Below are 18,611 nucleotides of genomic sequence, written 5' to 3'. Positions count from 1 at the left end.
TGCCAGTCTTCAAGTTGTATCCATCGGTATCCAGCATTTTCTGCCAACGCATCTACTGTGCAACCTCTTTGTAGTAAAACTTGAGGGTTTTGGACGCAAAGAAATCCGTGAGTGGTTGGTACAAGTCAGCTTCATTATAGGAGGATTTTTCGTGAATATGATAGTCTAGGGCAGAGGTCGCCAAAGTGGTCTATATAGACCCCAGGGGTCTATTTAACAAAAGCGGGGGTCGATCTGAGACAGGGGGCGAATGGGGGTCGAAAAAAAAACAGTTCTCAATACGCAAATCACACATACCTAATTAAGTATGTAAAATTTGTGAATTTTTTTTATAATTGACTCAATATCAGTTTCTTTATAAAACATAAATTAATAAACGTATATTTATTGGGGTGAAACAAGTATTTACGTACCACCGCGCAGTGGCACGAACTCAGCGCAGTTTATAAGTCATATGCATATGTGCGCTTGTCCAAATGTCACGTGTGACGAGCATTGACGTTACAAATGCAAATATCATACGCAGTTTCAGCTATCTTTGCAAACTGTGTTGAATATTTGCAGTGTCATTATTAAAACTTTTATAGTTTTGGATAATTAGTTATTGTTTCGATAAAACCATTCGTTTGGTTTAGATATCAATTTTAATTATCAATGCACAAAAAAGAAGGTAAGCATTAATAATATGGATTAGTACAGCCCGCGACAAAACTATAGCACACTTTGTATTTTTTTACGAAAATTACAAAATTGACCAATTTTGACGAAAATTAAAATTGACCAATTTTGAACCCAATATAGCGAACCTTGCAAAAAAACACCAGGCCCACCCATCTTATTGATCAAGAAGCAATAAATCTTAAGTTACTTTACTTATCATATCTACTTATGCATAATTACTTATTATTTAATAATAAGGTATTTAAATTTCAATACTAATATATTTTTTATAAAACTATTGTTACACAATGTACTGTTACTTTATTAAATGTTTAAAATCATAAAATAAATGTACAAACACATAGAGGTTTATTTTAATTAATAGAAAATTACTTTTGTGGGGGTCGATGGAGATTTCGAAAAATTATATAGGGGTCGATGATCAAAAAAATTTGGCGACCTCTGGTCTAGGGAGAAGAAATGGTTATCTAACTGCATAAGATCAGGTTAGTAAGGAGAATGGTACAAAGTCTCTCAAGCCAGTCGCTGTATGGGATTCTTGGCCGTGCAGCAGGCTGCCGGAGGCGTCATGGCAAAAAGGGCCCATCTTTGCGACTCACCAATGTTGGCTTCATTTGGTTTCCACTCTATGTAAAACGATCATGAAGAATTATTAAGTTACACTGTCTAGGGGTTTGAGTATCGTTGTTGTCAGGCGGAGGAAGTTATTGTAGTTTAATTCTTTATAAAACACTCAAATATAATTTAGTTCTGTTTCAAAATTGCATAGTTTGTCACAAAATTTTATTTTTATCTGTTACCCCAATAAATGTATGCAGTGCACACATTTCATACAAATCTGTCCTTCGGGGGCGAACTTAACTAGTAAAATCAGTGTAAAAAAACAAAAGTTAATTTTCACAACAATCCCGATTTTCACGACAGTTCTTGTTAATATTTATGAAATTCTTAAATCTTTATGAAACTTTTATAGCTAAAAATAAAAACGAGAATTTCTTTAACACTCTAACGTTCCTTTAAATGTAAACAATCGTACTTTTTAAATATGATGACTTACTTCGGTTGCGAATTCAGAACAGACTTATCAGAGAATGTAATACGACACAACATGTTGTTCTCATAAATAATCGATAAAAAGATAAAACATTTAAATTGAATTTTTTTAAAATAGAAGTTGCTAATCGTGCCTAGATTTCCAACAACAAAATAATAAAACTGCTTTATCTTAAAAATATCTCCAGAGTACATAAAGATTCCCATTTATTTTGACACATCAATTAGTACTTTATTTATTCATCTAACGCTGTATTCAATTAGACAATTTATAAGATAAGTTAGGCAGTTGTTACGGCTCGTTACTTCAGTAGCTTTTAATCTTCATGTGCCCTACCAGGGGGACTGGTTCCATATGAAAATAGAATTTTCCATTAATGAAATAATAGTTTAACTGAAAAGAAGTTATATTTTTAAGGGTTGCATTAAATATTAATGTACGAGATAAGTAGAGAATTTTAAAAGCTTTTCTTAGGCAAAGTATGTCCTCGAAATATTGAATCATTCTCCTTTCAGGAAAGAACATAAATTGCTTTTGATCTAATGACGGGATTTTTACGAACTAAAATCCAATTATAATGATTTTAAGAGTTAATTTTAAATATGCTTGCTAATTAGTGTGGACGATTATTAGATTTTTTTTTAGATTTTTGACTCTGAAAATATAGGGGAGAAAGCAATCTGGTAAATAAGTTAAACAGCATACTTAACGTTAATTCTTGAGGCATCTTGGGTACGTAAAAATACAAATTTGTTAAAAAGTTATACTATGTTTCGTTTTTTATTTCGTGCACTGTAAAACAAAAATTATAAAACCGCATCGTGATATATACTCCTGAACTATATCGCATTTTCCGCAATTCTTATATAAATTAATTGAATCGATGAGTCCGTAAATCAGACATCTCCACATTTTTTTACAAAATTAAGATTTTTGCTTTAAGTTTGGTTGGCAAAGATCCATAAATTCATGGCCTCCTACTTGGTACAGAATGTTTTGTGGAGTAAAATCTCAATATAGTTCGAAAACATTCCATGTCCTGGAGATAGCCCGGACCTGGGGGGATATAATTGACCTGTTCTCGGAATAAACTACGAATTGACTGCTGCAGTTGCTTAAGAAATTGTACGCATAACTTAACAATTAATTATTTAGTTTAGGTTTGCTATTTTGCGAATGCTTTTTACCACCCAATGTGTGGTTTCAGAGGGCAGTTCCTTAGATTTTGTATGCAGGAGAAGAAAGATGGATCAAAGAAACTACGAGCCACATAAAACAAATATAACAGGAGTTAAGGGGCTTGTAATTCATAACAAGGAAGGGAAAAACGTAGAAGTAGAGGAGAAAACGGCAGGTAAGAATTGCATAATAGAAAGTAGAATATATATGATAGAAAATCTATTTCGAGTTTCGGGATATGCGTGTATCTCTACCATTTGATGCCCTGGTCAGTAAGAAAACAATTAATATGTGCTTTTATATTTATTAATAAACTTAACAATGAAACAAATAATAATTAGACTGAAACAAAACAAAAAATATAAGAAATAGGAGCTTTCAAGAAATGCTCCTTCAGGCATGAGTGCATCGAGAACAACTGAAATAAAATATAATTTGATTGGCGACGAATTGACGCCGCCAAAAAGAATTAATTCGTAACAATATATAACTACACGGTAGCCGGAGCATTAAATGAAAAAAATATGTTACCAAAATTCTCCTAAAGAAAAGCAAGAAACAAGAAACAATTTCAGGGATCACAATATAGCAGTTTTACTGATTGTTTTGCTCTTCACTTTGTAAGTTGAAGTACATGTTTTCATCGGTGGTTTATGCAAATTAATATTTACTCTGTACAAAGAAAGCGCCATAAAAGTCGCCCCACTAACAGTTAAGAAAGCATATTTTGGAAAGGTTGCCATAAACCACAAGAAAATTGTTGACACCAAAAAAATTCTACAAAAGATAAATTTTTCTCTTCCTATGAAGAAATTTGCTTGTGGCCCAGAACAGATAGTCATAATCGAGAAAAAGATTTCTGAATCTACATAAATATCCATATATGGGCGATTCTCACGAAATGTGACAATTCACTGTCCCTTGCTCCAAGATCTAATACTATAACACTAAAAGAACTTTTTTTTTAAAAAAAATTAATAAATTGCACTGCTGTTAGCATTTTAAAATGACTTTGTACTAGCATTGACTGTTTTGTATAGTTAAAAAGTTTAATTGAACTTCAAAATGTCATTTTCCTGGAATGTCCAAAACAATGTTTCCAATAATAACTAGCTTCAAAACTTCCCATAAATTTTTCAATATCTAATTTTTTTTAATCTCAACCGATGTATAGAGGGTTTTAATTACAAAAACTTCGTTTAAAATAATTTTTTCTGTCAATAATTTGTTGGTCCCAAGAAAATCTGTCATTTTCCTGGCTACTTTTACAGGGTTGCCACTAAAATCTTGAAAAAAAAATTCCCTGTGTTTTCCCTGTAGATATTATACAAGGAGCCATATTAGACTAACTATATTTATTAGTTTTAATTTCTGGAAAAAAGCACGACATACATAAATAATGCTATAGCAAATGAAATAGTTTAGTATAGTTGAACTATCTTCCTTAAATATCCCATAAATTACGCTTTTGAGTGGTGCCCATTTTTTAAAAGACAAAAATACGAAACAAAATTCCCTGTATTTTCCCAGTTTGTAAAGAAAAAATCAAAATTCCCTGCATTTTCCCTGTTATTTTAGGTAATTTTTAAATTCCCTGTATTTTCCAGATTTACCCTGTTCTCCATGCGGAGTGGCAACCCTGTTTTATTTAGTGGTTTATAACCAAAATAGATAGAGCCAGCAATCAATATCTTATGTTAATAGATTGATCAGATACCCTCCTATATGTCTTGTTGCATGAATAAAGAACCAATTTTCTGGTTCAAAATCTATTTCAAAAAAGTCTTCAAGATGAGTAGGTTTTTGTGTTGTCATTTTCCTGGCTTCTTGAAATCATTAATAACAAAAACTACATAGATTTATCTGAGTTATTTTAAGAAATACTGTTGTTTTCTACAGAATGTAAACGTCTTAGGACAAAATATTAAATTAAAGTTATATGCTATAAAATGGCGAATTTGTCATTATCCTGGCTCTCATTTTCCTGACTTATGAATTCCAGGACATTGAAGTGTTACCAAAATTTTTTTTTAACTGCTAATACTGCAAGGAGGAAAAGCAAATATTTACCTAATACCAAGTTTATGTATGATTGTAATTTGGTTGGATGTAATCAAAGCTATTTATTTATTTAATGATTGATTATTATACACAATTTTATTCTGTACATATCAGCAACAAAATTGATTCTCTCTACAGTGGATAAAAAGAATTAATTTAAGCATTTTATGGTTCATCTAACATAAAGGCTTAAGTTGAGTTACTTACTATTAACTTAAAACGACTATTTTTTAAACTTGTAAGCTAATATGTCATTTTCCTGGCATTCAAGATTTGGTGGATTTCTATTTTATTTTTTTTTTCTCGAGTAAATGTCAATAAACTACACTGCTGTCTGTAACATATTAATAAATGTAACTAACGAAGTATACAAAAACAATTTTAGATTATTTTGGAGACTTTAAATTTGAAGAAGTCTTTTGGTCCGAATTGTCATGTTTAAAAAGAATCACCCATATATGTAGTCTAAGACTAAAATAAAGTCTTTATTTCATTTCTAAAATGGCGAATTATTAATATTTTCGCTTCATTGCTGTTGTAAATTTTCATTTTCTTTTATAACTGTCGTTGAATAGCCGACTAAATTTTGAATTTACGACTACCAAGAAATTGGATATGGAATTTATAAACACAGATAGTTCTTGAAGCAAAAACAACGAAACTTTCTAGAATATATTTTTGAGTCGTTTATTTTTTAATTTTTTTCCATAAACTTCGATTTGACGCATTATTTTTATAATAAATACATTTTTTTAGGATACTTGACATTTTCACGCTGAATTATTTCGAGATGAAAAAAGTTGTTTTAACTTTTTCTGAATTGTTAAAATCAAAAGTAATCTAAAAAAATACCATTTCTTTCAAGTTATCAAGCTAAACAATGCTTTAAACAAAGAGTATATTTTTTGTTAATCAATTCGATAGTTCAGTTCTTTTCAATAAAAATTATTGAGTTTTTCGTGGATTTATATTAGTTTTCAAATTTATTTTCATACTAAATATTTATGAAAAAAAAATCATGACAATAAACAGGATTCTTATCTTTTGTCCAAATTAATGGCCGTACAATTATATCTTTTTTTAAAGGAAAAACTAACAAAATCATGCTTGTAAGTAATATAAATAATACTTATTTCAACAGGTAGATCAACGTTAATAAAAAAAGCATATATGAATGATTAGGTGATTTTTAAAATAATAAAAGATTAAAGGTGAATGAGAAAGATATAAATTTGTTCAAAATAAAAGCAAATTTTAGGTACGTGGTAGTTAGATTATTGAATGGTCTTCACTTTCCTTATTTATGACCCCAAAATCTTGATAACAATATGAAAACTTAGTAGACGAACCGCCTAAGCGACACTTTAGTGAATTTGAGTAAATTGAGCGCTAATAAGTAGTAAAGCTAAAAGAACATTAAGTAACTAGTGGGCTGCGCCCCCTGCTCGCTAACGCTCGCCAACCCCCGAAAATTGCTACGCAATCTTGTATGGTTCGCTTCGCAAACCAAGCTCACTTCGCTAGCTACTAACTTAGGTACATTGCAAATGCATAAAATTCTAAGAATTTAAAACAATCATTCAAATCCATATAAAAACGTTTTTTTTAAGAAAAAATTACATCTTTTTAGTAAACACTAAGTCATTAAAATAAATTTGGATTCAATTAAATGACATGCAATTCGTTAAACCTATTAGAAATGTGCTATAGTATAATTCGTGATATAAACCAAAACTCGTCAAATAAATTCGTTATATATAAATTCGTGAAAAAAGCTCTTTCGACAAAATACTAAAATAGAGATCTATCGACAAAGACTACTCACTTCTGCCCGCAGCTGATGCTCTCTGGTTATTTCAGTTTCCGTTTTTAAAAGCGCTCTATGTTAAGCCACCTCTTCTAGATTTGGCATGCGACATTTTTAGCGGCAATCATTGGTTGATTTTCTAGCGTTGCCATTCTGGGAGTTGTAATGAGGCTTTTTCTCGTCGCCGTGTAAGAGAAATAGTAACGTAAACAAAACAAAGCAAACGTTGCCACCGGTGGAAAAGAAATGCAGCCAAAATTCGGGAGCCACGTAAGAGAATTATAAATATTAGATAATAGCGGTAATATTTCATTGGTTCGAAAAAATTTAAGGAAAGAAAACAATTAAATATTTTTTTCCTGATTAATGTATTTCAGAATAATATCGGAATTGTGACGTCACTTCAGTGCAGGAAAATTATGTCAAACTTGTAGTTTTAACAAATGAAAAAGAAAATCTACATGAAATATTTATAGAAATACAGCGCGTATCCAGTGTTAGTTTAATGAAAAAAAAAAACATTTTATATCAAAACATGTTAGATCGAAGAACACATAAGAGATGCGTTGTTAATTAAAATAATTTGAAAAGTATGACTTACTAGCTTTTTGGGCAAAGAGAGCTATTGGCACATCTGAACAATGAATATACTGATAAGCTGAATTTCCCAAAACATCTCGGGGCATATAACCAGTCATGATAGATATTCTAGATAAATAAAAAAAAGACATTGATATATAATATTTTTTCAAGACTTCATATAAAAAGATCTTGAATTTAATATTAAATTTGAACATATTTTGAAACTAATTCGTTATACTGACAAGAAAGATACCCAAAGTATTTCTTCGTAAAATCCAGATTCAAGAATAAAAAATAAAAAACAGAATAAAGAATAAAGAATAAAAATTAACCTATGTCGGAATGGTTAGATTCAAAACTTATTCACAAGAAGCGAAACTAACATTTCCTGATAATTTTAAAATGAAGTTATCGACAAAATATTTTTTTAAATCAGGAAAAATCTCTAATTTATTACTATGCAATCATTTTTTCTTGCTTTTAAAATTTATCTTGATCATTGAAAATATCTTTTACGTGGAAAACTCATGTTAAATATCCAAATATTTTGAGAAATAATTAAACTTTGAAATTTATAATAAATAGAGTTATAAAGTTGTTTACGCTATTGTATGCTCTGTAAATGTTTTTGATAAAACGTTAGTTTTCTTGCCAAGTTGTTCCGACTAGAAATTTTCGCAAAGTAAAAATACAGTTACATTTCTATATTTAAAGAAGTTGATCAATAATTTGTGCAACTTTGGTTTTGTGCAGCTTTATCTGAGAGTGGGGGAGGAAGCATAGCTAAATACTGCTATCATACATAGCTATTAAGAGATTTCTTCGACAAATACTGCTAATAAAATTTTTATTGCCTATTCATTATCGTTTTTATAATTAAATACATCAAATAACAGTAAAATTAAAATAATAACAAATTTGTTAACGAAAAACTTTCAAAGCCAAAGATCGAGCGTAACGTCGCCATAACAGGTAACCGAATCCACTATAGGTTTCATGTTTCATATCTTGTTAATTGAGTTTTAATAACTTGCATTATTTTAATCTTTATTAATAAATGAAATCGACTAGTTTTTTTTTAAATCTGTGTCTGGCTTGTTCAAAAAAAAGTGTGACCAGGACTAACTGAGGCAGCTGATAAGATACATAAATCCCTCAAATTATTGTTACCATCAATTGAAAATATTGCTTTCAGTAAATGTAAATATTTTAGTTTGTTTGTCCAAAAAAGAATCTTTTACAAATATACTTCATATGCGCAATGCAATTAATTTTTTTCTTCTCATTTGTGAAAAATTGAAAATAGTTGCCAGACGATGACAAATTATTCCAAAAAAAGAATAAAGAAAAGAGGCTTAAAAAGAAGTTTTCGTATTTATAAACTTCTTATGATGGAAGGTAAACATCGCAGCAATATGAATAAACAACACTTTCATAAAACAGAAAAATCAAGCGTACAAATGAAAAATAGACAATTTTTACGAATTTTTAATGTTTGCCATTGAAAGGTCTTTGTATGGCGTTATTCGAAAGAACAAACAAGTTTATTGATTCCAATTAGATAAATTAAAGTTGTTAATTGAAAAAGGCATCGAGAAATAGCAAATTGGGAGGATCTTCTTACTTACTGCCTGGTTGGGAAGATATACTTCATCAACATGATTAACAAAGCCTCGTGCAGTCAGATTTTTAGTTACTTCAATAATTATAAATGCTTTTAGTAAAAAAAAACTAATTAAAAATTGCGTAGAAAATGTTCTCGCGAAAAAATAATAATTGAATTGGAGAAGTTTGCGTTTCAATTTTTTCACAAATAGGCACGCATTTTTCGGAAAACATATAAAAAGAACTATGAAGACGAGATCATGAACAGTTAACTGAAAAGATTTTAGTCTTTAGATCGAGATTCATATCCGCTAATTTTTTTTTATTACAGTAGTTGGAAATAAAACTGTTAAGTTTTGCAATAAAATTTGGAATACCACTGCTTTAATGGCTGCTTTAAATGCTGTGCACTGCTTATAAGTTTTCGCTTGGATTTCCGGAATTAAAACCAGCTGTGTTAGATAGCAAACAAATGTGTCATAACAAAATATATAAATACTACCATAATCCTTATTTTCAGCAAAATGTCTTCATTTAACAGATAAATTTTGCCTTTATGGTTTTCGTTTAAATTCATTGTCAGCAAGCATTAAACTTTAATCAAAGCTGCTCGAGGTTTTAATCCAGAACGAATGATCAACTTAAATACTAAGAACGACTATGTATTCAAACTTATTCAAGGTATGAAGGATTTATCCCTAAAGTACGAGTTAGCTGTATACAAAGAATCTGTAAATTAATGTTTAATTTTGATTTAATAGAATTCTAGAATTTAGAGGAAGTCTCAAAAAGATTTTCGAAACTCACTAGAAAAGGGAGGCAAGTGCTGCTTACTTCAGTAGACATTGAAAAAGCTGTGCTCTGTCACGGCCAAATTTTTACGAAACTAAGATAAACTAAGTTGACAAAGAAAACTTCTGCAATAACTTCATTTATTTTTTAATAGACTTACTGTGATTTTGAATAAACTTATTGGTGTGATGCTAATTCTGAGAACAAGGTACCAGTTAACAGCTCCGGTTTAAAAACCAAAAGTCTCAATTTATTGTTTTAAAACAAGGGCTTCCAACTTACATGAGGCCGGGGTTCACAATTAAAAACACAAATCAAATGGCGGGCCGCAACTTCATCAAAATTTTATATATGACTCTTTTATATGTTTGAAGGAACATTAAATATTACTGTCAGATTTTTACCAAGTTGTACAAAACAAAAGTATTGAATTACAAATTAAAATAAGAAGTAGATTTTTAAACATATTTAGTTGCATATTAAAAAATTCGGGCTACAATAACTTTAATGTGTACCCATGTATTACACAATTAATGTGCAACAGATATCTAATTGTTAAGATATAAAACTTTAAAATGGTTGGTATTAAAACTTACATAGTAGCTCACAAAATGTTTAATGACAAAATTGAGGTTTGTCTGCTGCAAACACCAGAGAATAGATATTCACATTTTAAATTTACAAATGTGTGTGTAAAATATTTTCGTCTAAAATGAGTGGTTTCAAAAAGTTAAATCGGAGAATTTCTTTGAGAAAATTTCTGATACACACATGCTAAATTATATTTACAAAATACAAAAAAATGAAATAAAAAAGAGCAACATACACGATTATTTTTGTATTTAAATAAATATTTTCTTGGATGCAAAACCTGACAAATAAATTTTTTGCACCGTTGGTATGATAAATTTCACAGAAAGGAAGAAATTAGGTTTTTTTTAACGAGAAAAGTATTTTAAACCCTTATAGATTTTTTACGAAAATTGTCCGCAAAAAAATAACAACTAATATATTTCAGTTCGCGGGCCACAAAAAAAGGCTTCGCGGGCCGGATGCGGCCCCCGGTCAGCCTGTTGGAAACCACTGTTTTAAAACAATTACGAAAATAAGTCTCACAGTAAAGAAAACGCATAAAGCTTTAAATAAAAATCTCATGAATGTAAAATAAATACCTGTGATCAGCAAAAATAATTTCGCCTTGAGTACCATGTATTGTGAAGTAACAGTCTCTTTGTTCTAAGTATTGCACATCAATGTCTGGCTCTAATTGCACAGGTTCAGCAAATATTAATATTATAGCACTTTCTCCAAAATCTTTGTGTCGTCCTATGAATAACAGAAGAAATGTGCTTGAATAATTCCAACAGAATTGTCATTTATTCATAACAGTTATTATTTATGCATAGATTGACAAGTGGAATTCAAAAACAATGAAAATACGTTTTCGAGCATTCAATTTGTTTCAACTTGTAAACGATGTTAGATTATTACATTCTCGTACATTAAAGGGATTAACTTAATTCAAGAATTGATACGCTTAACAATTTTTGAAATGCTCTCTAATATATTTCAAATAAAATGTAGACAAAATTAAGTTACAAAAACTGAAATAGTAAACAAGACTAAGGGAAAGTAAACTACCGAAGTGATTTTTATTGAACTGGACAAAAATTTCCAGGGTTTGGCAAGCGATAACTATATGTGATGGCTCAGGGGATAGAGCGTTCGCCTTCCAATGAGTTGAACCAGGTTCGAATCCCAGCGATGGCAGGTCGATACGAATTCCGCATCCGGCTTGCACAGACCACAGTGCTGACGTGAAATATCCTCTGCGGTAGACGGATCAGGAGTTAGAGTCCCACTGCCGCCAGGCTAACCGTGGGAGGTTCTCTTGGTCTTCCCCTCCACGTAACGCAAACGTTGGTTGGTTCCATCAAAAAGTCCACCACGAAGACAAATTTCTCCCACTACATCCAGGAATTTCCTTGTCTTCTGAATTAGGTTCAAAATTACAAGGCTATGGAGTTGAACCTAAGTAGTAAAATTACAAGGCTATGTAGTAGTGGTAAACCTAAATTTGGGTCGGCTGTTCAGTGACGGTTATAAAAAATAAAATAAAATATATGTAATATAATGAAAGCTCTATAAAACAAATAAATGCAACAAAACCTTCTTACAAAATATCTAATACTTATAATTCATCTTATATATTCATCTCATAACTCAGTGAAACAAAAACTGATACCGTAAACAATGAAGCAAAGTATAAAACAGTTTAAAAAAATAAATAGGTTTAGAGGGAAAAAATTAACCTAATTAGTTGACGCTGAGATGGAATATTTTACGCAAGAAAATGTACGCTTTTATAAACCATTATAATAAAGCAAAAAACAACAGCTTACGTATTCTCTTATTTTTCAAATTATATTAATAAATATTAGAATATAGGGGAATGCCTACACTGGTTCTCCAGTGGGTGGTAGAAGGGAAATAAAATACCTTCCGCGGACCAACAGGTAGAAGTCCAACCTTTCGAGGCTCTGGCAACCCTCTTTTTCCATGGACAGTGCAATTTTGATCTGCAAATGCAGTTGCAAAACACAGACTTCTGCCCCATTCCTTCAGGAAACACCTCATTACTGACTTTGACTGTTCCAGAATCTTAACATCAACAATTACAAGACTAAGAACATACCACTTTAAAAGGATGAAAATTCTTCCCGACAAAATAAGAACTTATATTCCCTGCAAGAACTGCACCGATATCCAACTTACACCGGATCACATTCTCGAGTGCCCAGCCCTTACCCCATATGTTTTACAACTGGGTATGGTGCCACTGACTTCAGAACTTCGTGAGATCCTCTACAGTAATGATGTATTGGAGCTTGCGGATGCAGTTACACGATGAAGGCACACGAGGCCATTTAATTGTTCATGGATACGATAAAAAAATAAATATTAGAACAATGTAATTGACAGAAGAAGGCAACAGATACTTTAATAAACATAACAATAATCTACGAAATGAAAAGAAGTAGAGGAAAAACAATTTACCGATCTTTAAGCTTTTTTTCAGTGGTGCAGAACTTTGAGGCATTTCGTCGCCAGAATGTATTGAGAGCGAGAAAGACATTTTTCTGTACCTCATCTCGTTGCTACGAGGTAATGGTCGTTGCTGCATACGTACTCTAACGACATTACGAGGATTTGAAGATCCTAAAAAGTCAAAGTAATTGGGACATTTAAATAACAAATAACAGAGCTATAATTAATACCATTTAATAATTTAGAATTTATAATGTGTTTCATTTTTTTATATATTCTTAAAAGCTTTTTCTAAAGAATGAATTAAAATAAGTCAATATTAAATCTTGATTTGTTTTTTAAAATATAGTTTTCAAAGAATGAATTACAGTGGCCTTCGAATGAAGTGGGAGGCAAAGCTGGGAACAAGGTCACCAGGCCAAAGGAGGACATCTTTATTCAACGACTACGGACATTAAATCTTTAAACTTATTACTATTATTTTTGTAATGAAATCAAAATTTGCAATATAAAAATTTTAATAATGAATTTAAGTCATTAAAATTTTAAATTATAATTATATTTATGAAAAATTATATTATGAATAAGCACATTCTGTTTATTGTACGAATAAGTACATTCTGTAGGAAATAATAAATTGTTACAATTAAATTATTTAACTTAACATTACATTAAAAACGAATTTAAAATTAGGAACTAACTTTTTTAAAATACAAATATTTCTGAATTTTTTTTACCCAGTGCGTGCACGCCACCAACGTATTAAAATCTTTTTTGAAAGATAAAATGAGATATTAAATGAAATTTTGAGCAACATTAAGTTCTCATAAGTCCATCAATCTAAAATGGGTATTAAATCTATACCAGTTTTTAGATATGCATAAATATATAGTATTACCATATATAAATATACTGAAAATTCAAAGTGAGAATTTCAAAGTGAAATTTATTCATTCTTAACAGAAATAATACAAAGTTTAAAATATCATAAAAAAATTCTATTTGACATCTATTTAATATTGGGGGAAAAAAAACTTACCATTTTTATACTTGGATATTAAATTTCTCATTTTTTTCATAAGTAGATCTTTTTCTTTTGGGAGCACGAAGTTCGAAATGTGATGACCAAGAAGATCTATCTGTAAAAAAAAAAAGAAGAAAAGAAAGAGATTATTCTCTTGATTTGTTGAGAAGAAATTGAAGAGGAAAGAGATTGATTGTTGAAGATATATGTCTCTGAAAGTTGGATCGTTTCATATAACTAATTTAAGGAGCAAATAAAGAGTTGGTATATGATTCTGATCTATTTATGTGTTTAAGGAGAAAATCAGATCTGCAAAGATCTACTAAAAATATTTTTTTCCTTTATTGATTTTTGAATGAAATTGAATTTAAAATACTTGTATTTTTCGATTTTTCCAGCAATTCCTTACCAAAAAAATGACAATGACAAGAATAACTTTTGATCTAATGATAGAATTTCTACACATGACATAATTTTTAAGGGTTATACAGAACAGAATATTCGGCCAAGTGTGTGAGAAATATTCATCGTATCAAATATCAAAAATTATTTTTAAAAGATGCATTCAATGATTTCAGAACTGGTGAGGGGCAACTTAAAATAGAAACCGTTTTTAACTGCATATTTAGGTTTTCAAGAAAAAAGCACCCTAATTTGATTACTGGTTTTTGCATTTAGGTTTAAAGATAGCACTGTAATCGAAGAACGGAAATAAAATATAAAATGTTCGGAATGGTACTGGAATAGGTCAAACATCAAAGTTAATATTAGACATGCTTGATACTTTGAAAAAGATGAAAATTTTATGTCATTACATCAAACTACAATAGATTTCCTTCTCACCTCCGGAGTAAAGTAAACATGAAAAAATGAGCTTTCCTGGATAAGATTTAAGATTTTAAAATTGATTCCTGCCCCAATTTCAGGGGGAGAGTTAGTTCCTGAGTTTGTTATTAATAAATGCACTTTTTGAAAATAATTCAGTCTGCAAAAAAGAAAGAAAAAACGGATTGCTTAGATTTGAACGGTTGGTCTGATTTTCATTTTGCAAAGTGTTGTTGTTTCTTATACGACTTGCCAATAGCAGCAAGCCTGCTATGGGAAAATGGGAAACCAAGCAAACTTAAGGCAGAGGGTTGCGTTTCTTATTTTTCAGTGGCGCCATCTATTGCCAAAAATATAGAAACACACACGTCACAGTACCTTTTTACAGGGAGGATCCTTTCATACTCCATTCATCCAGAAATCATAATTTTGATCTGAACCAGAGAAAAACCAATCTACAATTTGGTATCCTCAAAGGCATTGATTTGTTATGGGAACTGGTAAAGTGTTACGGCAATAACTCAAAAGAATTCTTAAATTATGTTTAACGATTAATTGGAACAGTGGCGGCATACTCTTAATTTAACGCAAAAACGCACTTTTTCTGGAGAAACATATTAATTTTTAATTGCATTCGACTCAACGTTCCAAAACAACCCCTGACATAGGATAACTCAATCATTCAAATAAAACAAAAATAAAAAGTAGAAAATAATTATGAAATGTTTTTTGTAAATAATTATACATAAACTAATTTTTCGAAGTAATTTTTTAACGTATTTTCACGCACAAAGCAGTAATAAAAAAATAATTTTTTAGAAATATATATATATATATATATATATGTAGGNTATATATATATATATTTTATCTTAATATATATATATATTAAGGTTATACACATGGTAAATTATTCTTGTAAAATATCCGTCAGTCAAAGATTCATTTATCTAAGAAAACGTCAAAGAGCTTTTATCCTTACAATATTTTTAACACTTAATGTGCCGTATCTTCTTCACGTAAACAATTTCGAGCACTTTTCCTTAAGGCGATAAGATTGTATCACGGCTAAAATGGATAGCTTAGATATTTCGAAAATAAACCACCACAACAATAAGTAAATACAAATCAGTTTAAATTTAGAAAAAATTAAAAATATTCTTGTTAACAAATATCTTTCTTTTTTTTTTAGATAAAAACAGAACAAAATTTCGTAAAAACGTAAATACATTCGAAATAAGAGAAAATCCCAGTAGAATTTCATCGCAATTCTTATAGGTTGTTTTTTAGTATTTTCCACAAAAATTTATATTTATCAATTACTAGGAAAAATTAAGTAAGTAAAAAACGCCAACGGCAACTGTTCTACATTGTTTACTTTTTGTAAATTAAGTAGACAATTCGACACGCACTTAGCACAAAATATACATTCCATTCTGTTGCGTAAAAAAATATTTATGCATATGCCATATTTCTTGAAAAAGAAACAAAAATCGGTGCAAAAACTAAAGCGTAATCGGTGTAGACAAAAACGAATTCTTGATAAGAATTAGTATCTGTAAACGCGCAAATTTACAATGCCTATTATTATTAAATACATATAACGATATGTCAAGTGACAGACTACAATTAATTTTGCACAAGCATTTTCACAAAAAAAAATTTTACGACGTGCCACCTCCTAGAAGCACTCATCAATCTGAAAATGTGGTAAATGTATGACACTTAACATTATTCGATCATTTTCTTCATATTTTCTCAGACGTTTTTGTTTACCAAACATTCATAAATTATTGATGAAAAAAAGGTCTTAAATTTGGTCCATGGATCTCTGGGACAAAGAATATGTAAGTCGAAAAAGAAGACCAGCTCCTATAAGTCTCTATCCATCTAAACCTGTTCTGAATGCAACGATCACCCCAGCGAGGTCTTATGTGTATTGCCTGGAAAACAACTTGCCTCTCACAGGTACTCCTTTCTCCTCTCAACACCCAAATACAACCCATTATCCCTTCACTCCAAAAAATACTCAATCTACATTTAAGAGACAATTGATGAAAAGTGAGTTGAGCTATTAAAACCTCGCTTGCTTTCGTAAGTTACAGAATGGTTTTGCAAAAGGTTTACTTACTATCCACGTGATAAATTTCCTTGAATCAAATTTTTTATATAATAAATTGTGATAGTTTATATTTTGACAGGCGGGAGCTATCTCAGCTCTTTTCCGATGTTTTAAAGAGGGCAAAAAAACTTGTTTACGAAGTTAAGAAAAGAGTCAATGCTACGTATACGATGTGCGCATGCGTCGGTTTAGAATCTTTCAGTGATTTCTATGTCATACAAGAGGATCTAGCTGGTCTCCGTTACGCATCAGCATCAGCTAATATCGGAATCGAAGAATGCGTCGGTTCAAAATCTTTTAGTGATTTCCTTGTCCTACAAGAGGATCTAGCTGGTCTCCGCAACGCATCAGCTAATATCGGAATCGAAGAATGCGTAGGTTCAAAATCTTTCAGTGATTTCCTTGTCCTACAAGAGGATCTAGCTGGTCTCCGCTACGCATCAGCTAATATTGGAATCGAAGAATGCGTCGGTTCAGAATCTTTCAGTGATTTTCTTGTCCTACAAGAGGATCTAGCTGGTCTCCGCAACGCATCAGCTAATATCGGAATCGAAGAATGCGTTGGTTCAGAATCTTTCAGTGATTTCCTTGTCCTACAAGAGGATCTAGCTGGTCTCCGCTACGCATCAGCTATATCGGAATCGAAGAATGCGTAGGTTCAGAATCTTTCAGTGATTTCCTTGTCCTACAAGAGGATCTAGCTGGTCTCCGCAACGCATCAGCTAATATCGGAATCGAAGAATGCGTCGGTTCAGAATCTTTAAGTGATTTCCTTGTCCTACAAGAGGATCTAGCTGGTCTCCACAACGCATCAGCTAATATCGGAATCGAAGAATGCGTAGGTTCAAAATCTTTCAGTGATTTCCTTGTCCTACAAGAGGATCTAGCTGGTCTGCGCTACGCATCAGCTAATATCGGAATCCAAGAATGCGTCGGTTCAGAAATTTTCAGTGATTTCCTTGTCATACAAGAGGATCTAGCTGGTCTCCGCTACGCATCAACATCAGATAATATCGGAATCAACGAAACAATTTTATGTTAATAATAAATAAAGTACTCCGATGTTGGATTCTGTTCGACACAACATATTTATAAACACAAGTTTTTAGGTACTTTTATTTATAAAATCTAAGAAAAGGATCGTTAGAAACGAACCTCAGAAAATAACTTTCCCAGATGGAGACCAATTGCTTCCATAAAATAACTGCATCCATCTTATTATTTTGTTGTTTATAATGCCACTTGGCAAATACCAGCAGGCCTGCTTTGGGAAACCAAGCGAATTTAAGGCCTAAGGTCCGTTTCTTGTTTTTCAGTGGCGCATTCTATGGACAAGAATACTATTTTAGCCACACACACACTTAATAGCATTTTTTACAGGGCGGACTCATTCATTCATCCACAGATCAATCTTCAATACAGTACCCACAGAGGTACTCATTTGTTATGGGGACTTGAAGACTTAACATGCACCAGCCACCATTTAATACACGGGGGCAATGTTTATCTTTCTTCAGCCGGCAGGATTCGAACTTCCGTTCTTACAAACACGAGCAAGACGCCCTACCAACCAGGCTATCCCGGCTCCATCTCATTAGATAAAAACTATTTATAGAAAACATTACAGTAATTAGATCTATTTTAAAATTAAAGCTGTTTACTATTTTCTTCATTTTATGCATGTCATTCTATAAATCTTCAAGCTGTTGAGATGGGGGAGCAGAAAAAAAGGAAATTAAGTGATGATCAAGATTCAATTACCATAAAAACACCTGCATTTAGACTTTGCAATAATGCTAAAGAAATGCATCCTGGAGAGAATATATATATA

The 18,611-nt window shown here is 31.2% G+C and overlaps 1 protein-coding gene across 7 annotated transcripts in view; it reads right to left on the bottom strand.

Annotated features, from left to right (window-relative positions):
• Nucleotides 1-18,611, bottom strand: part of LOC107445918 (hypoxia-inducible factor 1-alpha) — a 220,060-nt gene that overhangs the window by 25,582 nt on the left and 175,867 nt on the right. For all 7 annotated transcript variants that reach the window (XM_016060415.4, XM_071183493.1, XM_016060416.3 and 4 more), the window contains 4 exons: nt 13,849-13,948; nt 12,819-12,980; nt 10,934-11,087; nt 7,384-7,490 (listed from right to left, as the gene is read on the bottom strand). In XM_016060415.4, the coding sequence (XP_015915901.1) occupies nt 7,384-7,490; nt 10,934-11,087; nt 12,819-12,980; nt 13,849-13,948 (523 nt within the window). The remainder of the gene's footprint in view (nt 1-7,383; nt 7,491-10,933; nt 11,088-12,818; nt 12,981-13,848; nt 13,949-18,611) is intronic.

This window comes from Parasteatoda tepidariorum, chromosome 7 (genome assembly GCF_043381705.1).
Source record: "Parasteatoda tepidariorum isolate YZ-2023 chromosome 7, CAS_Ptep_4.0, whole genome shotgun sequence".
Taxonomy (NCBI): Eukaryota; Metazoa; Arthropoda; class Arachnida; order Araneae; family Theridiidae; genus Parasteatoda; species Parasteatoda tepidariorum.
The sequence above is the reverse complement of the archived record's forward strand: the minus strand, read 5'-3'. Positions and strand labels throughout refer to the sequence as shown.